Raw genomic sequence first — 25,000 nt, forward strand, 5'->3', positions numbered from 1 at the left:
AAAATTGACATCACGGTTTTCTGCACGGTTTTTTGATAAGCGGCGATTTCCCCCCAAATCTTAATCTTTCGGACGAAACAAAACTGAAATTAAATTTAAAAATGAGATACAATCATGAATTTAAATTAATCTCCATTTCTATTTTATCACTTTTTCATTTCAATATTTTTATATTTTATAGTTTATATTTCCCTACCCAAGACTTTAAGTTCCCTTTCAAGTAAAAAGGGTTAATAAATTATAAGCAGCTGTTTTTGGCTTTTTTTCCACAAGACAGCCCAAAACTGCATATTTGTTCTACACCTGGCAACACTACTTGCTTAGTTCTCGTTGTACACCTGGCAACATTGATCACTACGACCCATTGAGAGTGCTACGACCGCATGTTGCCTTGCGCAGCGCGAGTAAACACAGTGGGACAGAAACGGAACAGACTGAAGAGACACGAAAACAAACGGATTTACTTGACATTGTGTGAATATTTTCTTTGAATTAAAGGCCAAATCTAACGTAGAATGTATTTTGTAAGGTAGTTTGTGTCATATGGCAATGTATTTCGCTCCTATTTTGCTCCCAAATCATTTCAAACAGCAATGTAGCAATGTATCTTGTCTGCCCATTGCATTTTGCAAGCTAAGCTAAATTAGCCTCAATGGCAAAACTCATACGCAGCCTTAACAGCAGTCCTGCACACGCAGTTGGGATGGTAATGAAATACAGTTAAGGATCTGAGAACTGTTGTAGCCTATTAGAATAGCCTTTTATTTAACTTTGTGAGATCAAATGTAAGCTAAGTTGATTTAAATGTTCATCATGATTCATCCATGCCATGTGGGTTCTTCATTAGGCTATGCTTCACTCTCACCAGCTTCTTTAGCGCGATTAACCAATTATTTGTATTGCTTCAATCAACATCTTAAATTGTGATGACATTTCCTAGTAGAAAAGCAACAGTGGACTTGGAGTTGAAATGAAGTGTGACACGAAGTATGAAGTTCACGCACATAGCCTAGTATGAACAACAACAACAAAACCGTCTCTCATCAAAAAGAGAACCTTGTGTAGGTGAAACCGAGATCACGGTTTTTTAACCGTAACACACACACACACACACACACACACACACACACAACATCATACGTCATCATATATAGACACAGACGCACACACACACACACACACACACACACACACACACACACACACACACACACACACACACACACACACACACACACACACACACACACAACCTACCTCGCTGGTCTTGCCTGTACGAGGCAACGAATTATGTTTCCTGGGCCCAGATGAAGAACTCGATGATGACGATGATGATGATGATGTCACCTCCAATCCTCCTCCTCCACCTCCCTCTCCACCAGCAGTCATGTTGTTCTTCAGTGAGCTCGATCGACTGGGTGTGTGAGCGCTACCATGTTGTGCTGATGATGACGACGTTTCTTTAAGACTATTGCCCGACAACTTCGGTGGTGTTTTTTGTGGCCTGTTTGATGATGATAACGTCTCTCCACGACTGTTTTGCACGTTTGTCGCGCCTACATGCGTCGGGCTGGACGGTTTGAGTGTGTGCGCTCGTGTTGGCAATGTCGGGCTCACGTTGGAACGGGCGTCTGCGCGAGAGTGCGCATGCGCTGTTGCTGTCGAAACGTTGTCTGAACGTTTGGAAGTCGATATCCGGCTGTTAAACTTCGGAGGCATTAATGGAACTTTATCGTCGGACGGCGTCGTGGGATGCGTCACATCTGTCGTCCTGTGCGTTTGATGACGGCCACCACCGGTGACATCCTCTGTCGACGAGGACGACGCGTGTTTGTCGCTCGAATGCTCATCGTCAACAACGAAGCGCGGCACGATTTGCGGAGCAGATTTTGTTTTCGCTAACACATTCGGGGGGAGTAATGGGATTTTAGAGACGTCCGAACTCGGACTCAGGGCATCGTGTGTTGCTGTCGTGTGACGGGGTGTGGCAGGCGATGACGGGGTCTGCTTTTCCTTTTGTTTTTGCGAAGTGCTGATGTGAGTTCGAGGTAATGCTACAGGTGGTACTACAGCTGGACGTGTTTGCGATTCATTGTCATTACTGTCGCTGTCTCTGTCTGACGTAGTGTGTGTCATATCGTCTTTATGTCTACTACCGCTAGAATGTCGCTGCTTAGAGTCTTTACGCTGTGTGTGTTCACTACGTGAATCGTCTTTAAACGAACTACTCGACCCGTGGTGGTGGTGGTGTTTATGTTTGGAGACTCCTTCCGAGTCGGAGTCGGAGTCGGAGTTAGAATGCGCGGAATGTTTGTCATGTTTTGGATGTTTCGGTTGATTCAAGTCTTCGTGTTTGGAGTCTGGTGGTGACGGGTGGCTGTGGTGCATCTTGGGTAAGAGAGCTCGGCGGACCTCGCGGACATATTGCGCCGGGACGTAGAAGGGTTTGTTGTCAGAGCGAGACGACGATTTGGACTTTGAGGATGATGATGTTGTTGAGGCTTCGGAGCGCTGGGCCACTTGCCACCAGTCCTGAAAAATTCATACACACAGACACACATTTGTAGTTTTTTCTCCAATTGAAACCGGTTGTAAGACGTGGCTATTGAACTACAAAAACGGTCTCATGTAGCCTTGTGTGTAGGTTTTTCTCCATTTGAAACCCATTGTAAAACACAGCAACTGAACTACAAAACCAATGCGGTGAGAGAGAGAGAGAGAGAGAGAGAGAGAGAGAGAGAAAGAGAGAGAGATAGAGACAGGTTTATGGATGGATATATGCAGGAGATAGATAGATAGATAGATAGATAGATAGATAGATAGATAGATAGATAGATAGATAGATAGATAGATAGATAGATAGATAGATAGATAGATAGATAGATAGATAGATAGATAGATAGATAGATAGATAGATAGAAAGAAAGACCTGAAGAAGCCATTTTAGTAGTAGTTGAATAGTAGTTCATCTTATAATGGATTTCAATGGGAGAAAACTACAGTCTAAGTTATCTACCTCACCTCATTAGCTTTCTTCAGCAGTACGAAGATTTCTCCAGGTTGTATCTTGATGGTGCGACTTTTGGACTTGTACTCGTATTCGTACTCCACCTCGACCCACACCTCCCCCGGAGCCATGTCCGCCATATTGGCGGGTTATAAACGTGTTATAACACCTGTAAAAACAAATATACGGGTTATAAATGGCCGCCATATTGGATTGTTATAAACGTGTTATAACACCTATAAAAACAAATATATACGGATGGTTATAAACATAAAAGGGGTAATTCCACACGCTTCTCTTTTCTCATCTGGTGCATCAACGGGAGACAGACAGATACTGGAGAGAAGACACCGGGGCAGATGCAAATCTTTTCTTCTTCTTCTTTTTTCAAATATATTTTTTTGGTCTTTTAGACAGTTTTGAGAGAGACAGGAAATGCTTGGGAGAGAGAGACTGGGAAGAGTCGGGCCAGCAAAGGAGCCGGGCCGCATAGTAGATAGAGGAGTGCCCTTTAAGGGCCATCTTTTCTTCTTTTAAGTTAAAGGAACAGTCCACCCTTTTTTCACATATTTGCTGTATTTCCCAGCATTATTCATGAATGTGCATATAATTTCCTTCTCAGTATTTTCAGTACTTAGATTTAAAGGGACACTGTGTGAGATTTGTAGTTGTTTATTTCCAGTATTCATGCTGATTTGTTTAATACTTAGTAAACTTCCAAGTAAAGATCAAATTTGGCAATAGGCAGCCTAATTTCAATAAGCAGCATAGTTGCAGTACCTTTTTTGACCATTTCCTGCACAGTGTCCCTTTAATGGATAAGAATTATTAGCATAGCTTAGCATAATCACTGGAAGTAATTGGTATCTTAAGCATCAAGCCACAAGTGATCACTGGACGGAATTCAATTGCTGTCTTACAATCTGGTGAATTTTACATTCATTTTAAAAGTGGTTTATAAGTACATTTGATGATGTTTTATTTTGTACCATAGACTTGCATTACAATGCCTAATTTGGCTATGCTGTTTAACAGGGCAATGCAAATACATAGACGAAAATAAATAATGCTTGGAAATACTGCAAATATGTGAAAATCAAAAAAAGGGTGGTCTGCTCCTTTAAGTGCACAAAATACTGTACAGTGTAGGGACTAGCGTTTTGATGGATATACCATCTTCATCAGAGTCCCTGAGAAGTATGGGGAAAAGAGCCTAATAATCTGAAGTCCTGATTATAGGACAGGTGTACTGTTGGCCAATGGGAGAAGAGCCTAATTATCTGCTTACAGGTGTTGGCCAATTGGGAGAAGAGCCTAATAATCTGCTTACAGGTGTTGGCCAATGGGAGAAGAGCCTAATAATCTTCTTACAGGTGTTGGCCAATGGGAGAAGAGCCTAATAATCTGAAGTCCTGATAACAGACATGTGCCTATGCACTGTGGCATCAAAGGAGAACTTCTGCCAATTTCAACATGCAGGTGTAACTACACTACCCTACCCTGTAATGCTCACACTACACTACCCAGCATGCTCACACTACCCTGTAATGCTCACACTACACTACCCAGCATGCTCACACTACCCTGTAATGCTCACACTACACTACCCATAATGCTCACACTACCCTGTAATGCTCACACTACACTACCCATAATGCTCACACTACCCTGTAATGCTCACACCAGAGCCATCTAATATCAGAGTTATGCCACTCCCATAGACCTCTATGGACCAATCTTTCCACAGCAATGGCGGCTCTCATGGAGCCTCACGGAGCGTTAACATGGAAATCCCCATTGACTTTAGTTCTATTAGAAGTTACTTAGTTCCAGGAGGTGGCCGTAGAACACAGAAAATGTGGTAAAGGTAATGTAATTTGTTTGTACTTAATCTTTGTTTGGTATGTGATGGTTCTGTGTTAGTTTCCAACGAACAGAAGTTTACTGTTAAGAAACATTTTAATCTACGCGAATCACATCCCCAACCGACTTCCTGGTCCCCGGTTTGCGCAACTCTGTTATTAGATGGCTCTGGCTCACACTACCCTGGACGTGTCATGCAGGTGTAATGCTCACACTGCCCTGGACTTGGCAGTACCTGAGTATTTTTTTTTTTCCGGGTCATTGTAATGGGGGCATTTTCAAGGGCTGAACCGAAAATGTGCAGCATCACAGAGAAGGCCTAATGACAAGTCAAGGGTAGGGTGAGCAATACAACAGCATATTGAAATTGGCAGAAGCTATACTTTAAAGGTGCACAGTGTAGAATGTGGCCAGAACGGGTACTGCAACTACGCTGTTCATTAAAACTGTGCTGCCTATTACCAAATTTGATCTTTTCATGAATGTTTACTTAATAATAAACAAATATTTACCATTATAACCAAAGTATAAAATGTATATTTCTGGAAATTCAAAATGGCGGACCATGGAGAAGATCCCCCTTTTCATGTATGAAAAGTGCCATTTTCCCTGTCATAATGAATACTTAGAATTTGATGGTGGTGGTACGTATCCATGAAAAAGGTAACATTAGTGAATGGGTGGCATGAATTCTGGAAATAAACGTCTACAAATCTCACACAGTGTCCCTTTCAGCAGTATACTGAATGACAAGCAGGACTGAGTGGCAACAATTGCAGCCCAGCCTAAACGCAGGGTGTCATCATGCTTTAGCGTATCGCACGCTAGTGCATTCAGCGTGTTGGTGCGACGCATTTTGAAGTTAAAGCGTGCTCCTCAACGCAACGGTAAAGCGCTTTCATGCACTTTTGACACGTGACGAGGTTTGTGCAGTTTTCCCGCCGTGTCGGCGATTTTGTTTTGTCACAGCGCATTTCTGTTACTAAACGCAAATATGCTTTGCTGTGCCCTAACCAAAACCACCCATAAACCTAACCTGTCAGTAAAGCAATGTTTCTGCTGCTTTACTTTTGCCAAGAACAGCGAGTTTCTACCTAAATTGTGCCAAATCCATCCCTAAACCTAACCTGTCACAGGGCGTTGTAGAGCACGCTTTAACTTGGAAATGCGTATTGGACACACGCGATAGTGGGTTCAAATCAGCGTGTCATAGATACGCCTATGCATGATGACATGTTGCCTAAACCAGAGGTTCCCAACCTATGGGTCGGGACCCACCTTATGGGTCGCCAAAGATCCACAGGGGGTCACGGAGCCCTCTTGATTTTAAGGGGTTTCATTTTAAATATATATAGCCCATGTTGAATAAAAGACAAAGCATTTAACTAATAAATGCATAGAAGCAACAAATTGTAAGTGCTATATTAAACATTTATTCTATATTTGACCAAAGACGAATTGAGGAATAAAATAACTAAAATTAGTTTTCGCAGGAAACAGAGGGCATCTTGTGACTCCGTCTCGTGTGGGCGCTCACGTGGTTGGGTCACCAAAGCTTACAATAGTAAAAACATGGGTCCCTGAAGAAAAAGGTTGGGAACCACTGGCCTAAACGATGTGGAGGAAAGCAAGGCTAAAAATCGACGCTATCCAAAAATATGGATTGTTGCCGTTATCTTTGTGTGGATCTCTTCCTTGGACTATGCACGGTGACTTTCTCACCTTGACACTTTTCTAGTTTTTTATCTTGTTTGTGTGCGTGAGCGTGTGTGTGTGTGTGTGTGTGTGTGTGTGTGTGTGTGTGTGTGTGTGTGTGTGTGTGTGTGTGTGTGTGTGTGTGTGTGTGTGTTGTGGCTGTGCGGGTGTGAGTAGGATAGAGAGATCTGACCCTGTGATCATATGTATGGTGATTTTTTTGTGAATACATGTGCAATGTTGTGTGTAATGTCTTTGTGTCTTCTTCTGTATTTCTGTATGTATGCAACTTGACACCTTCATTTCCCTCGGGATCAATAAATGATAGTCTACTCTCTACTTTACTCTATGTAGCCTACAAGGGGACAACTGTGGCCTAATAGGAGGAGGTCTTAAGATCAGAGGGTTGCCGGTTCAAATCCCACCCTCCCTACATGACTGGAGTACCGTTCAGCAAGGCACCTAACCCCACACTGCTCCAGGGACTGTAACCAACACCCTGTAACAAGGCAACTAACCCCACACTGCTCCAGGGACTGTAACCAACACCCTGTAACAAGGCAACTAACCCCACACTGCTCCAGGGACTGGAACCGATACCCTGTACCAAGGCACCTAACCCCACACTGCTCCAGGGTCTGTAACCAATACCCTGTACCAAGGCCTCTAACCCCACACTGCTCCAGGGTCTGTAACCAATACCCTGTACCAAGGCCTCTAACCCCACACTGCTCCAGGGACTGTAACCAATACCCTGTACCAAGGCACCTAACCCCACACTACTCCAGGGACTGTAACCAATACCCTGTACCAAGGCACCTAACCCCACACTACTCCAGGGACTGTAACCAATACCCTGTACCAAGGCACCTAACCCCACACTGCTCCAGGGACTGTAACCAATACCCTGTAGCAAGGCACCTAACCCCACACTACTCCAGGGACTGTAACCAATACCCTGTACCAAGGCCTCTAACCCCACACTACTCCAGGGACTGTAACCAATACCCTGTACCAAGGCACCTAACCCCACACTACTCCAGGGACTGTAACCAATACCCTGTACCAAGGCACCTAACCCCACACTACTCCAGGGACTGTAACCAATACCCTGTACCAAGGCACCTAACCCCACACTACTCCAGGGACTGTAACCAATACCCTGTACCAAGGCACCTAACCCCACACTGCTCCAGGGGCTGTAACCAACACCCTGTAACAAGGCACCTAACCCCACACTGCTCCAGGGACTGTAACCAACACCCTGTAACAAGGCACCTAACCCCACACTGCTCCAGGGAGGGACTGTAACCAATAGCCTACCCTGAAAATAACTGTAAGTAGGGCTGGGTATCGCAGCCATGTTCCTGTATCGATTCGATTTCGATTCTTAGGGTTTTGAATCGATTAATCACGATTCAATTCAATTCGATTCGATTCGTTTCATTCCTAATCGATTCAATCCGTTCCCTTCTTGGTGCAAGGAATTCCTCCAAAAGATGCTGTTGCCTATTTTTATATAAAAATGTCAAAGGCCTGTGGCTTGACAGTGTTAACAGATTGCTAATTTGTAATAAGTAGGCCTAGGCCTAATTGACTAATACCTACTGGGTATTTTCCATAGACCTAAATTAAACAAAAAGAAAAAAAAAGAAAAAAAATGATTTTGTGCCCTGTGAATCTATTATGTGAATTTTAAATGAAATCAATCGATTATCGATTAAAGGCCAACTTCCGATAAAACACAGTTTTACTCACTCCTTTTGAAGATCGGACGGTCACCCCAAGTTAAACTTACTTGCAAGGCTCTCATAGCGGTGCGTCACCTCGCCTGGCTGTGTTTCCCGGTGTTTCCCAATTGACATAAATAATGCAGAGAAACGAGCAAATCACGAAAGCCTTTCTGTGTTGCGTCACGTCAAAAGAAGGCGTTGCCCACAAATGTCGACCCGTTTTTCTAAAAACATGTTGAGTATTTTTTTTCTGCTTGTTTTCAAAACAAGCAACATCTGGTGGCCCGAAACCTAGCTTAGCTTAGCTATCAGCTGGTTGCTACTCTCAGGTACACACACAGCACAAAGCCTCATACTTAAAGCCAGCTCACTCTGGTTGCCTGCAGTTCGCCTAGGGGTCGCTGTCGAAAGAGCACAGACCTGAATGGAGCCTGCACGCCTCCGTTGGCGCCCCTATAGTGCAGTACCACCCGGGGAAGTGGCGACTCTGTTTCCCATTACATTCTCTCCAAGAACAGGAGGACTGAGCCAATCAGAGACGCATTTCCACGAGAGCAGGAGGAGTGAGCCAATCAGAGACGCATTTCCACGAGAAACACGGAACACCCTCTCGTTTCTCCACAAGCCACCTTGCTAGCTTGCAAAAACGGCTTGAAACAAAGCAACCAGAACGTTTTTTAAAACAGGACCAATGCGTAACACATTCAATAACAATGGGGAACACAGCAATATTAATGAAATGACGTTGAGAGGCCATCTTTAAATCAATTATTTTACCCAGCCCTAACTGTACGTTGCTCTGGATAAAAACGTCAGCTGAAGTGTAGTGTAATGAAACGATTATAAGACATGGAAACAAACTGCATCACAGTGTAATGTGGTGTAATGTAATGAAACGATTATAAGACATGCATCACAGAGAGACAGAGTGTAAGTGAGTGAGTGTGAGAGAGCTAATGTTGACTGACATGACATCACATGTCAAGTACACACACACACACACACACACACACACACACACACACACACACACACACACACACACACACACACACACACACACACACACACTAGCCTACTAACGCCTTTACACACACACATATCCAGCTGGCCCAATGTTCCAATGTGATCCACGTCTTCTGGAGGTGAGTTCACCAAGGACGTGACAGAGCAAGTTTTATAACACATTCCAACACACACACACACACACACACACACACACACACACACACACACACACACACACACACACACACACACACACACACACACACACACACACACACACACACACACACACACACACACACTTAAATTAGAACACATACACACACACCTAAAGTTTAAGTCACTCCTCTCTCTCTCTCTCTCTCTCTCTCTCTCTCTGTGTGTGTCCTGTCTCCTACTCATGCCCTCGCTCTCTTTCTCTCTACCTTTTTCAGTCTCTCTCTCTCCCACTCTCTTTCTCCCTCTCTCTCTCTCTCTCTCACTCTCTCTGCTCTCCTTCTCTCTCTCCCCTCTCCCCCTTGCTCTCCCTTCCTCTCTCTCTCTCTCTCTCTCTCTCTCTCTCTCTCTCTCTCTCCCTCTCTCTCCCTCTGCTCTCCTTCTCTCTCTCCCTTCTCTCTCTCCTCTCTCCCCCTCTGCTCTCCTTCTCTCTCTCTCTCTCTTCCCCTTGCTCTCTCTTCCTCACTCTCCCTCTGCTCTCTCTTCCACTCTCTCTCTCTCTCTCTCCTCCTCCCCTCTCTCTCTCCTCTCTCCCCCCCCCCCCCCTCGCTCTCTCTCCCCTCTCCCCCCCCCCTCTCCTCTCCCCCCCCCCCCCCCCTTCCCCCCCCCCCTCTCTCCCCCTCTCCCCCCCCCCTCTCCTCTCCGCGTGCCTGAACAGGTTCCTCCTGCATTCCTCAGATGTCTCCACTCTCTCCCCGTTCACTCCCTCTTTCTCCTGTGGCAAGCCGTTTCCTGTTTTCAACAGCATTGTTTTGATACGGAACATTTCACACACACACACACACACACACACACACACACACACACACACACACACACACACACACACACACACACACACACGGTATAACAACAGCCACATAGCTTGTTTTAACCCCTTAAGACGCGCTGTTATAAAAGAGCTGTTACCAGAATGGCAATTACCAAGTCATGATGTATTACTGAAGGCCCCTGTGCACTGTCAGAACTAAGCTTTGTATTACTCTAATAATAATAATAATGACAATGATAATAATGATAATAATGATAATAATGACAATAATTCATTTTATTTCAAAGTGTCTATCTCAACACCAGAGGACACTGTAGGTCTACAATATTAGCCTACGTAAAGTGAAGTAGGCCCTATGAAGCTCACACGTTACACGTCAAAACGGCTTGCCACAAGATCAGGAGCACTGTGCGCGGTCTCTCTCGAGTTGCGCAACTTTTCCTCAGGTGAGGTGTTCGGCCAGGTATGTTAGCTTAGCCTACTTTAGCCACAACCACAGACAAGCTAAAGCTAAAAACCAACAACAACACACACACACAGAGACTGACTGAACTTTACACCCAAAACCCACCACACACAGACAGACGGCCCCTAAATGGCGAGTTACAGCCTCGACCTACGTCAAATCTCGCTCTCAGAGGAAAGAAAATGTTTCAACAACAACACACCGCTCTCTCTAAGCAAAGCAACACAATTCTTTCTTCTTTTTCCAAGTCAACTTTACCTGTGCAAAGGATAGTGTCTTCCCTAGTCCAGTAACGTGCTGTGCGTCTTTTGACGTCCGTGTTTTTGGGGAGAGGTAGCCTGTATTCCACAAAGTCCAGGGACACACACACCTGTGTCGGGTGGTGACTTTTAGCCTACAAGAGTTTTTACAAGACTCTGTTCGCCTGTTCATGAGTTGACGAAACTTCCCAACTCTCGACTCGATTTTGACAGAGATCCGTGGCGTCCTTACGTTTCGCTTCCGATAACAACTCGCTGGCCAAAAACACACAGGCTACACACATACACACGCCGGAATACACACACACACACACACAACAAAACACACACTTTTCTTGTGTGTGTGTGAGAGACGACACGGCGTCTTTCAAGTGCTCTGTCTCGCTCAAACACACACACACGTAGACACACCTACTCTGGCGATTACACACACACACTCAAGTAGGCTACACACACACACACACACACAAACACACCTTGGAGCGCAAACACACCTTTGGAGTTTTGAAGTTGCGTTGCATGTCAAGTCCCCGCCCCCCAGAGAGAGAGAGAGAGAGAGAGAGAGAGAGAGAAGGAGGGAGAGAGAGAGAGAGAGAGAGAGAGAGAGAGAGAGAGAGAGAGAGAGAGAGAGAGAGAGAGAGAGAGAGAGAGAGAGAGAGAGAGAGAGAGAGAGGGAATAGATCTAGAGATGTCATTCTTCCAATGTAGGGTAAATGATTACGTCCTTAATACAGAGCGCTTCTTCCTCTTCCTCTCTCTACATGTTATTCAGGCCATGTATTGGCACAAAACATTTAATTATGCAGTATCATTATTATTAACTATTAGTTGTATTATTAATATATTATTATCATTTCATTTGTATTTCCCCAGGGGAAATTAAGGTGTTCAGTAGCATACATAGAAAATAGAATACACAAGACATTACAAGAAAGAATAAATGCAACTTTAATATTTATTTGTTTTTTCACATGCTATTAGTCAAATGGTCACAATAGGACTTTTGGAAATGCGCAACAAATAGGCCTACCTCTTTTAAATATACATGCTTTCTAGAAGATGTCCAGTTCTGTTCTGTTGTGCACTTTAAATGCCTGTGTAGGCTAGGCCAGTGTTTCCCAAACTTTTTTGTGTCATGTACCCCCTAAGCCTTTTTGTTGCGTCATGAATACCCCCTAACTCATGTTTCACATCACTTTTTCTATTGCAGCATGACTATGCTCCATGCATTTGTTAAAATTACACACACACGCACACACACACACACACACACACACACACACACACACACACACACACACACACACACACACACACACACACACACACACACACACACACACACACACACACGCAAAGTGCACAGTAATTCAAGCATTATTATATCGGTTTTGATATCTGATACCGATATTGCCCGATATTACATTTTATGCTATTATCGGGCCGATAAAATCAGTGGGCCGATATTATCGGACATCTCTATTCAAAAGTGTCAAAAGTGTCCATGAGTGTCCATGAGCCCCAAACGTCACTGCGCATTGACCAATCAGGACCAAGTATCCATTAAAGAAATAAAGCTGAGGAATCACGAGTTTAAAACTAGACCTGTGTGTGGTCACACCCAACGTACACACACACTCACACACACACACACACACACACACACACACACACACACACACACACACACACACACACACACACACACACACACACACACACACACACACACACACACACACACACACACACACACACACACACACACCTCTTCTCAATTCAGTTCCATTGGTGCTTTATTAGCAGCACTGTTAAGATACAGTGTTGCCAAAGCATTGTATACAAATAAGACCTCTCTCCCTCTCTCTATCTCTCTCTGTCTCATACAAGACGAACAAACGGCACAAAAGAAAAGTACAAATCTCTCTATCTCAAATTCAAATTCAAATTCAATTGTTCGCATGCGTATCGGTTTCAGTGCTGCCAAAGCTTATACCGATAACATCAAAACACAGTGTCAAGAGAAACAGAACGTTACGGTCAGTCGCTCTCTCTGTCTTTCAGTCTGCAGAGTGCACAGCACAAGATTTTAAAAAGTACGGCCCACTGAACAACCTCAGACTTAACCCTATCCAGACCGGGGGGGGGCTAAAAGTGCCCGCACCAACTTTGATGTCGTATAACTCCTGAATGACTAAAGCTAGCACTACGGAACTTTGTGACTTTTCCTAACATGAAGTTGGCTACAGTTTGATACCAACAGATTATTTTTATTGTTGCCATAGCAACGGTTTTCTGACAGGTACGCATGACCAAAAATCACTGATCTAAGTCTCATCATCATCACTTTTCATATTTTTTTACATTTTCATTAGCATCAGACACCCTTGTGAACATTTTAAGTGGTCTGAAGCACATAGTAAGCAAAATTGATGTGCATTACCCAAGTTAGATGGAAAATACATTAACCCTATCCAGACCGGGCTTTTTTGGCATTCCTGGGACCGGGGGGGGGCTCTTTTGACCCCCCCCCTCATAACTTGGGAACCGAATGGCGTATGACCACCAAACTTGGAGGGGATGATCTTCAGCCAAAGTTCTATGAATGACATCAGTTTGGTGTCATTATTGGATATTATGACGTCATTACGACGTCATTTCCTGATTTTATGGCCAAAATGTCAACTTAATGTATTTTCCATCTAACTTGGGTAATGCATATCAATTTTGGTTATTATGTGCATCAGACCACTTCAAATATTCACAAGGGTGTCTGATGCCAATGAAGAAGAAAAAAAATATGAAAAGTGATGATGATAAGACTTAGATCAGTTATTTTTGGTCAGGTGTACCCGTCAGAAAACCGTTGCCATGGCAACAACAAAAATGATAGACCTAATCTTTTGGTATCATATTGTAGCCAACTTCATTCTAGGAAAAGTCAGAAAGTTTCGTAGTCATAGCTTAAGTCATTCAGGAGTTATACGACATCAAAGTTGGTGCGGGCACTTTTTGCCCCCCCCCGGTCTGGATAGGGTTAAGGTGACATTTTGGGCAATAAAATCAGGAAATGACATCATAATGACGTCATAATATCCGATAATGACACCAAATTGATGGCATTCATAGATCTTTGGCTGAAGATCATCCCCTCCAAGTTTGGTGGTCATACGTCATTCGGTTCCTAAGTTATGAGGGGGGGGGGGTCAAATGAGCCCCCCCCCGGTCCCAGGAATGCCAAAAAAGCCCGGTCTGGATAGGGTTAAACGTTATAAACAGTGGGGGGAGAGAGAGAGAGAGAGAGAGAGAGAGAGAGGGAGAGAAAGAGAGAGAAAGAGAGAGGGGGGGTTGACAGAAATATATATAACACTCGTGGGTGTGTATACTGCGCTTCTGTGTTTCTGTCACAAGGGGGCACTGTGGCATATGTTTAGGTGACACTGTAGTCTTTTCTCCCATTGAAAGCCATTACAACACATGGTTATTGAACTACAGAAATGGCCGGAAGGTGCTTGTGGCCTCGCCCCGCCTCCTGGCCCCTCCTCCGTGGAGAAAACGATAAAGTTTCCCAGCTGTCAGCCTAGGCACAACAACTTTTGAGGGACTGTTTTTCATTCACCATCCCAATTGAAAATGAGAAAAAGAGTTTACAATTGAGCTTTTGCAAGATATTGAAATATAATGCTGTGGTCAGTGATGTCATCATGACATTTTACTACCTGGTACGAGGAGACAAGCACAAGTGGAGGAGGCAAGGTCGCATATTGTAACGCACACCGAGTGTACATCTCGATCTTGTATTTACTTGTTATTTCTAAACAGGGGCTCCCGGGGGCTGTTGGGGCAACTGAGAGAGGGTGGTGCTTAGTTGCCATGGGGGGGCATTTGTCCATTACATGTTTTTATAGACCCCTTTAGAGTTTGTGAACAGGTATGACGTAATTTAGCTGCGTGCGCACCGCTGCCTCAAAATCGTCCATGCTCCGTAACTTGTAGAGAGACTCGACAGGTGTTTTTTCCGAAATAAGATAATGGATGCTCGCGCTAACCTCAGATATGCAGTGGGCACCACGGACACGGGTATTCCTGGCGATGTCAACAGTCCAGTCAGTAGTTTAATCTCTTGTAACAACAAACATCTCCTATGCTGCTGGAACAGCCTCTTCCCTCTCAAAATAGCATAACAAGTGTACCTTTCGGAATCTATTTTTTAATCAACGTACACGCTTCAGAACGGCAGTTTTAATCTCTTTAGTGTCTGCACTGTCACCCAGTATACAATAGTTAGATCCGGTCAATTTATTTTGCGATATCTGATTGGATGAGACGCGTTCTACTGGCATTCTACGCGTCGGTAAGGAGGATGATGTCTAGGTGGACATCATCCTCGGAGACTCATCACAACTAATAATCACTCCGCCATGGATAGAATGTAACCAGGGCCGCGCATTTTGAACTCGCCATCATTCTATCTCATAGTCTACTGCGGAGAAAGTAAGTGTAACCAGGGCCGCGTAGTTTGAACTCACCATCATTCTATTCCATTGTTCTATGCTGGACTAAGTTGGGCGCACGCACGCCCGCATGACAGAGACGCGTAGCCTATCCCAGTTGGTAGCTGGATTCTGGCAGAGAGGAAAGAAGTTATCTGATTCTAGTGCAGTTGTCTGGGCAGTTGGCACACCTCTGCGGCCGCTATTTCGTAGTCTTTTGAAGGCAATCTAACATAATGTAGCCTAAGCCACTTTAAATATTAAGATAGTTTCAAACGGGGGATATGCGGGACAACGGACACTTTTTTGACACAGAGACAGAAAGGCTATGTCAGTCTCCTGCAGTGTATGAGAACCGCTACAATAGGATCTCATTTGTGCTGCGGGAGAGGGAATGACGAGGAAGAGATGCCCTTAAAAATATAGCCTAGGCTATCAGCAAAGCTTGCCGTCCACCACGTGCAAATTAGTAGGCTACAAAGTGGGCATCTGGAAGCAAGATACCGTGTGCCATGCAATTTAAAATCATGGCCGCTTGGAACTGGAATGAGTTGCCTTTTAGTTTATTAGGAGGGATAACGCGAACCCCTTTCTCGGGTTCGCACCCACATCAGACGTGTGCATGAGGAAGTGTTTCAGCAACAAAGTTGTAGCCTGCAGTAGCCTAAACTTTAGCAGACATCGGGGTATCATAGGCCTACAAGGGAATGATTTGTGTGGTTGTGCGTGTGAGAACAGCGCTCGGATCTCATGCGGCACTGGAGAGGGAAAGACGAGGGGGGGTGTCTTTACGCAGCTATCAGCAAGTTTGCGGTTCACAAAAATGTGAAAATCAATATCGGCCAAAAGGCTTATAAAATAGGCATCTAACTAAAATGTTGGAGTTGCACAGTGTTTTCATTTATCATGCATCATTTTAGTAAGCGCAGCCCAGTCGCAGTGCACACAGAAATGCACTTCACACCGTTTCATGGAACTTTGCGCACTGGCGCTGTCAGCTCGTCGTCATTGCATAGCAACCATACAATCAATTCGGAACTACTTTGCTTAGCGGAGCAGGTAAACAAAGTATGATTAAGGTAACTAATAAACATGAATTCGAACATTTATTCTGGTATTTTGTTGGCAATTGAACTATTGTATAAAAGCAATATGACCCTCGTGGTCGGGATGATGTGCACTGACATCCTCCACTCCCAATTTCACCCATACCTGCAGTTCCCCTAGTGGCCGCTGTCGAGATGCGGCTCTGAGCGCAGCAGCCCGTTCTTTCTGAATGGAGTCTGCACTCCCCCTAGAGTGCAGTACCACCCAGAAAAGTGGAGTCTCTCGTAAAATATCCTTACAATATCTCTGGTGTGTTTGAGTCCACGATGTGTATGCATTCATGAGGACGTCGACTCTGAACGGGTCTATAGTGAGGAGGGTGTTGCGAGGCTGGTGGTGACTATACTATACTATACTATACTATACTGTACTACACTACACTACACTATACTATACTACACTATACTATACTATACTATACTACACTACACTAAGGCTTGGCCAGTGGTGTGGTGACTAGACTAGACTAGACTAGACTAGACTAGACTAGACTAGACTATACTATACTATACTACACTACACTATACTATACTATACTATACTATACTATACTACACTATACTACACTATACTATACTATACTACACTATACTATACTATACTACACTATACTATACTACACTACACTATACTATACTACACTACACTACACTATACTACACTATACTATACTATACTACACTATACTATACTACACTATACTACACTATACTATACTATACTATACTATACTATACTATACTACACTATACTATACCACACTACACTATACTATACTACACTACACTACACTATACTATACTATACTACACTATACTACACTATACTATACTACACTACACTATACTACACTATACTATGCTATACTATACTATACTACACTATACTAGACTATACTATACTATACTATACTATACTACACTATACTACACTATACTATACTACACTACACTATACTACACTATACTACACTACACTACACTATACTATACTATACTACACTATACTATACTATACTATACTATACTATACTACACTATACTATACTACACTATACTATACTACACTATACTATACTACACTACACTATACTACACTACACTACACTACACTGCATTATACTATACTATACTATACTATACTATACTACACTATACTATACTACACTATACTACACTATACTATACTACACTATACTATACTATACTATACTACACTATACTATACTATACTACACTATACTATACTATACTACACTATACTACACTATACTATACTATACTACACTATACTACACTATACTACACTATACTATACTGTACTATACTACACTATACTATACTATACTATACTACACTATACTACACTATACTACACTATACTATACTATACTATACTATACTATACTATACTATACTATACTGCATTATACTATACTATACTACACTATACTACACTATACTACACTACACTACACTATACTACACTACACTACACTACACTATAGCACACTATACAATACTATACTACACTATACTATACTATACTATACTATACTACACTATACTATACCACACTACACTATACTACACTACACTACACTATACTATACTATACTGCACTATACTACACTATACTACACTACACCAGGGGTGGGCAATTATTTTGGCCCAAGGGCCGCATTGGGTTTAGAAAGTTGACCAAAGGGCCAGATGTCATAAGCGACTTGCCCGTGCCAATAATAAGAAGTGGCGTACGCCAACATAATTACAACATTGTCAGTTATGCCATTCTTGCTAAATGTATCTAGATGTAGACTTTAGTCATCTTAGGTTTCCAAGACCCTTGTTTTAGGTAGCCATCTAAGAATGAGTGACCATATGAATCAGCATTTTTTTTTTTCTTGGAAAGGCTGAGGGCCGCATGAAATGGCCGGGCGGGCCGCATGTGGCCCCCGGGCCTGAGTTTGCCCACGTCTGCACTATACTATACTATACTACACTATACTACACTATACTACACTATACTATACTATACTATACTATACTATACTATACTATACTATACTACACTACACTACACTATAGCACACTATACTATACCACACTACACTACACTACACTATACTACACTATACTAGACTATACTATACTATACTACTCTAATGCTTGGCCAGCCTCTACGGCATGATGTTTGTATACCAAGGAGGTCTACTTACTGTATCATTGGTGTGTACTCTCTCTACTAAAAAGCAAGGAAAAAAAACAACCCTGCACTCTATATGTGTAGGCCTATATGTATTGTTCTGTATATTTCCTGTGCACCTGTATCTGCAAGTGGTGTTGGCTATGATTATGTTCTCGCTGGTAAGTGGCTTTGGTTATAAAGCGTCTGTCAAATGCAATGCAATGTAATTTAATGTACAGTAATGATGAGGTCCAGTGGGTTATACGGTATATGTATACAAAAAAGCTTTTAAATCAAACCCATCTCAAGCACCACTTCACTTTAAGGAGTACACCACATCTAAAGTCCTGTTTAAATAGGTTAACCCTCCATGTCTGTAAAGCTTGTTAAAATAGGGTTACCCTCATCTCTCTAAAGCTTGTTAAAATAGGGTTACCCTCATCTCTCTAAAGCTTGCTAAAATAGGGTAACCGGTATCTCTCTAAAGTCCTGTTAAAATAGGGTAACCCCCATCTCTCTAAAGTCCTGTTAAAATAGGGCAACCCTCATCTCTCTAAAGTCCTGTTAAAATAGGGTTACCCTCATCTCTCTAAAGTCCTGTTAAAATAGGGCAACCCTCATCTCTCTAAAGTCCTGTTAAAATAGGGTTACCCCCCATCTCATTTTGACATCGAGGTGGCATGTAACGCAGTTGCAAAATATTAGAGATGCACCGGATCCAAAATCCGGCTTCCGGATCCGGCAGGTTAATAGGGTTTTTCACAGGGTCCGGGTCCGGCAGGATCTTAAGCAGTGGATCCGGTATCCGGTAGGATCATGAAAATCAGGATCTGGGGCATCTCTACTTTTTACGTAGCCTAGGCTATTCAGTCAGTCTTTCACAACCCCAATCGCTGCATCTCTACAAATTATCACCCATTGCTGCTTCATATCGGAACATGCGGTCAGTCAGGTGGATGGCAACAAATATATGAGGAGCATTGACTGTAAATGTTAAGCAAAAAACAAAACAAATTTTTGTTTTGTAAGTTGTGTTTTGTAATCATTTGAAAACCTTGAAGTCTCAAACACCTTTGTAATGGGTGTGATAGTGATTCTCAAACTGTGGGCCAGGGCCCACCAGGTATTCCTGGTGGGCCCTGGCCCTGCCTGTGATTGGTCTATTTTTAGACAATTAAGAAATAAATGCACCTCTCTCATCAAAAAGGCAAAATCAGAGTATTACTTATCTGTTACTACTGAAAATCTCAATAATCCACAGAAATTTTGGAAAGTGATTAAGTCTCTATCCGTGAACAAAACCCCTCAGGCTCTTCCTACATATATTTTAAGTGATTCAGCCCCAGTGACTAATAGGACTGAAATATTAAATTGTTTCAATAAGCATTTTGTGTCATCTGGGTCATTGTTTGAATCTACAAGAAATACTACAGTGCCTCACAATATAAACACAGAAATATGTCCTAGAGAACCTTTTATATTTGCGCCCTTCACTGTGCAGCAAGTGCACAAGGCACTCAAAACTTTGAATCAAAGTAAACCTCCTGGGCCAGATTTTATTGAACCTTATTTTTTGAAAATGTCAGCCGATTTTATTGCACAGCCCATCACAACACTTTTTAATTTATCAATTGAAAACAAAGAACTTCCCGTAGTCTGGAAGTCGGCCTTTGTTATTCCGCTTTTAAAAGGAGGCGACCCAGCAGTTTTAACTAACTACAGGCCAATATCTAATTTGTGTGTCCTATCAAAAATCCTGGAATCACTGGTATGCGAGCAACTTAAAGACTTTTTATACACAAACAACCTTCTTTCAAGGCTTCAGTCAGGTTTTAGGAAAAAGCACAGTACTATCACTGCTGCCACAAAAGTAGTCAATGACATACTTGTTGCCCTTGACAAAAATCAGTACTGTGCAGCACTTTTCATTGACCTTTCCAAGGCGTTCGACACTGTGGATCACACAGTTCTCAGAGAGAGGCTTTCCAGCTTTGGTCTCTCAGATCATGTTGTTTCTTGGTTCACAAATTATTTAAGTGGTAGGTCCCAGTGTATCAAACACGATGACTTGTACTCAGAATTTGTCAGTGTCCACAAGGGGGTGCCACAAGGATCGGTTTTAGGTCCCCTTTTATTTATCATGTACATAAATGATGTGGGTCGGAATGTGTCTGATGCGAACATGCATTTTTATGCTGATGACACAATAATTTACTGCTTCGGGCCATCCGCCGTTAATGCTATTGAATCACTGCAGAAGGCTTTTGATGTGATCCAACAGACATTTTTACAGTTAAAATTGCTTCTTAATGCTGATAAGACTAAGCAAATGTTGTTCTCAAAGCCAAGGAAAGTACCATCAATCATCCCCTCAGTACTCACCCTTGAGGGAACTGAAATTGAGGTGGTACATTTGTATAAATACCTGGGTATTTTGCTTGATGATACTTTGACGTTCAAAGCCCACATTGAAAATCTTGTGAGGAAACTTAAACTAAAGTTAGGTTTTTTATTTAGAAATAAAATTTGTTTTTCCTTTCATGTTAAGAAGCGCCTTGTCTCTGCAACGTTTGTATCCATTTTAGACTATGCAGACCTGCTGTACATGAATGCTTCATCCCAATGTCTGAGTAAGATTGACTCTGTGTATCATGGTGCCCTGAGGTTCATCACTAACTGTAGGGCCCAAACTCATCACTGTGAACTCTATGCCAGAGTTAAATGGTCTTCACTGACTACCAGGAGACTTACTCACTGGTATACATTTATTTACAAGGCAATACTCGGACTACTGCCACCTTACATCTGCAGCCTAATCACAGTGAGGAATATTGAGTCTTATGGTCTGCGCTCTAAAGGCCATTTGTTACTCTCTGTCCCTTGCTTCCGCACAGAACTGGGGAAGAGGGCATTTGTGTTTTCAGCCCCTACCTCATGGAACAATCTACAAAAGGACTTGAAGCTAACAGATCTGATTCCGTTGAACGATTTTAATTCCAAGATGAGATCACTTGAGACAGAGTCTATTGTCTGTAACTGTTTCAATTGACGTGTTATTTTACTTGATTTGTTATTTTAATGCAACTGTGTAATTTTAATTTTGTAGCTTGAGCCGCCACTTGGCCAGGACACCCTTGTAAAAGAGGTTCTTAATCTCAACGGGTTTATTTTTCCTGGTTAAATAAAAATTAAATAAAAAAAATAAAAATAAAAATTCCAAGAGGACCTCGAAATCAATATATATTTGTATTAAAAGTGCCCGCACCAACTTTGATGTCGTATAACTCCTGAATGACTAAAGCTATGACTACGAAACTTTGTGACTTTTCCTAAAATGAAGTTGGCTACAGTGATACCAAAAGATTAGGTTTATAATTTTTGTTGTTGCCATGGCAACGGTTTTCTGACAGGTACGCCTGACCAAAAATCACTGATCCAAGTCTCATCATCATCACTTCATATTTTTTTACGTTTTCATCAGCATCAGACACCCTTGTGAACATTTGAAGTGGTCTGAAGCAAATAATAACCAAAATTGATGTGCATTTCCCAAGATAGATGGAAAATACATGAAGGTGACATTTTGGGCAATAAAAACAGGAAATGATGTCAAAATGATGTCATAATATCCAATAATGACACCAAACTGATGTCATTCATAGATATTTGGCTGAAGATCATCCCCTCTAAGTTTGGTGGTCATACGCCATTCGGTTCCTAAGTTATGAGGAGGGGGGGTCAACAGAGCCCCCCCCCGGTCCCGGGAATGCCAAAAAAGCCCGGTCTGGATAGGGTTAACTCTCAATTTTAAATGACTATGGTAGGTAGCCTACATATGCATGTAGTTACTGCACTTTGCCTTTGCATTGCAGAATATCTTACCAGTTGGAATATGGGGAAGATCTTCTGCTGAAATGTTACCGTGTGGGGTTTAACCAATCAAATGTCCCTGTGCAGGGTTTAACCAATCAAATGTTACCGTGTGGGGTTTAACCAATCAAATGTTCCTGTGCAGGGTTTAACCAATCAAATGTTACCGTGTGGGGTTTAACCAATCAAATGTCCCTGTGCAGGGTTTAACCAATCAAATGTTCCTGTGCAGGGTTTAACCAATCACATGTTCCCCTGCAGGGTTTAACCAATCAAATGTTCCTATGCAAGGTTTAACCAATCAGATGTTCCTGTGCAGGGTTTAACCAATCAAATGTTCCTGTGCAGGGTTTAACCAATCAAATGTTCCTGTGCAGGGTTTAACCAATCAAATGTTCCTGTGCAGGGTTTAACCAATCAAATGTTCCTGTGCAGGGTTTAACCAATCAGATGTCCCTGTGCAGGGTTTAACCAATCAAATGTTCCTGTGCAGGGTTTAACCAATCAAATGTTCCTGTGCAGGGTTTAACCAATCAAATGTCCCTGTGCAGGGTTTAACCAATCAAATGTTTATATGCAGGGTTTACCCAATCAAATGTTCCAAGAGGCAGGTGGGTGGAGTTAAAATAGAAGTTTGAAACCCTCCAATGATGACAAGAGAGAGAGAGAGAGCGAGAGCGAGAGCGAGAGCGAGAGAGAGAGCGCTATGAGAGCTATGAGAGCTATGAGAGCTAAAGAGAGAGGGAGAGGGAGAGAGGAAGGGGGAGAGACTCATACTCCAAGTCTTAACCCAAAAACAAGCGACCACAAACACAGTTTTTCTTTTTTTATGGATTTTTAATAAATAAATTCCAGATAAAAGAAAAACAAGAGAAGAGAAGCCTTTCGCAAAATAAAAGTGTGTGTGTGTGTGTGTGTGTGTGTGTCAGTTTGTCTTTTCAAATTCCAAAAACAAAGGTACATTAACGTGAAATAAAAACGCTTAATGCTGTGTGTGTGTGTGCATAGCGAAATATTGTCAAAATGGCTTTTGCGTTCAGATAGTATTGAATATACGCTTGTGTGTGGGTGTGTGTGTGTGTGTGTGTGTGTGTGTGTGTGTGTGTGTGTGTGTGTGTGTGTGTGTGTGTGTGTGTAATAAGCACATTTGTATCCTAGAACACTGAAGTTGCAAGTCATGTTAACATTGATCGCATGACTAGGGGGATGACCAATATTGCCTTGTACCCAACCTTTTCTGTAGTTCAATAGCCGTTTTTTTAATGGCTTTCAATGAGGAAAAACTACAAAAAATGGAATAATTATGTTTTTGTACACTCTATTTGACAGTTTCCGTGGAAACCAGTTTCACTGAAAAAAAAAAAAAAACATAACTGTCTGACGTGAGAACAAGTCAGGGGTCAGTTTCTCAAAAGAAAAGTTGTTAGCCCGTTAGCAACTTCGATAGTTGCCAATGGGAAAATGCATTGAAAACAACAAAGTAGCTAATGTAGTAAGTAACTTTGGTTTTGAGAAATTCACCCCAGCTTTTAAATGTTGGCATTCCGTCAGAGATTTAAAAAATGATGGCAACTCCCCTTTGTGATTAGGCACTTTCCCGTTCCCGCACTGCACAGGCTGGCGTGCTCACGCTGCAATTGTGAACGTTCAGGAAACGCAAAGTTGTTTTTTCTCCGCTAACTGTTGCGACAATATGCATGCCAGCGGACTAATATGTGGCAAAGAATAATCAATATGCATGCCAGCGGGTTCATCCGGGTAACAGACTAATATGTGGCAAAGAATAAAACCTGGTATTATCTCCAAAACTGACTGGTGCGGGAATGGGCACAAGCATCGTTGCCGACCACGCCAGAACAGTAAATTGTGTGCCTCCCCCACAACGCAGTAAAAGAGCCATGAAAAGGATTGGCAGAATATACATCAGACTTGAGACGAAAACGTACAAAAACACATAACACAAGTTCAGCGCAAATGATTGGTGATCAATGATTGTGATGATGCAAAAAAAAAGAAAAAAAACTGTGAAAAATGTGTGACCGTAATAAACATTTAAAAAGTGGAAATAACAGGTCTTCGAAACTAAACATGACTCGTTACAACAAATGTAGTTCAATAGCCACGTCTTGCAATGGGTTTCAGTGGGAGAAAAAAACACACATTAAATTCTGGTAGCCCCTTTTGTCTATTGAGTTGGAATCATCATGGTCATTTCTCAAACGACGAGAACCAAACAAAAATTGCATAGCGTTGTTTTAAAGGGAAGTTGGTTCAGAAAATTTGAAATGTTTCAGACAATATGAATACTGATTATTTGACAATA

The 25,000-nt window shown here is 42.4% G+C and overlaps 1 protein-coding gene across 1 annotated transcript in view; it reads right to left on the reverse strand.

Moving 5' to 3' along the window:
- Positions 1–11,446, reverse strand: part of LOC134465925 (rho GTPase-activating protein 12-like) — a 38,408-nt gene extending 26,962 nt beyond the window's left edge. The window contains exons 1-3 of the mRNA XM_063219825.1: positions 11,019–11,446; positions 3,022–3,176; positions 1,258–2,532 (exon numbers count right to left, since the gene is read on the reverse strand). Of these exons, the coding sequence (XP_063075895.1) occupies positions 1,258–2,532; positions 3,022–3,147 (1,401 nt within the window). The 5' untranslated portion in view covers positions 3,148–3,176; positions 11,019–11,446. The remainder of the gene's footprint in view (positions 1–1,257; positions 2,533–3,021; positions 3,177–11,018) is intronic.
- Positions 11,447–25,000: the final 13,554 nt, after the last annotated feature.

The sequence above is a fragment of the Engraulis encrasicolus genome, chromosome 16 (genome assembly GCF_034702125.1).
Source record: "Engraulis encrasicolus isolate BLACKSEA-1 chromosome 16, IST_EnEncr_1.0, whole genome shotgun sequence".
NCBI classification, from domain to species: Eukaryota; Metazoa; Chordata; class Actinopteri; order Clupeiformes; family Engraulidae; genus Engraulis; species Engraulis encrasicolus.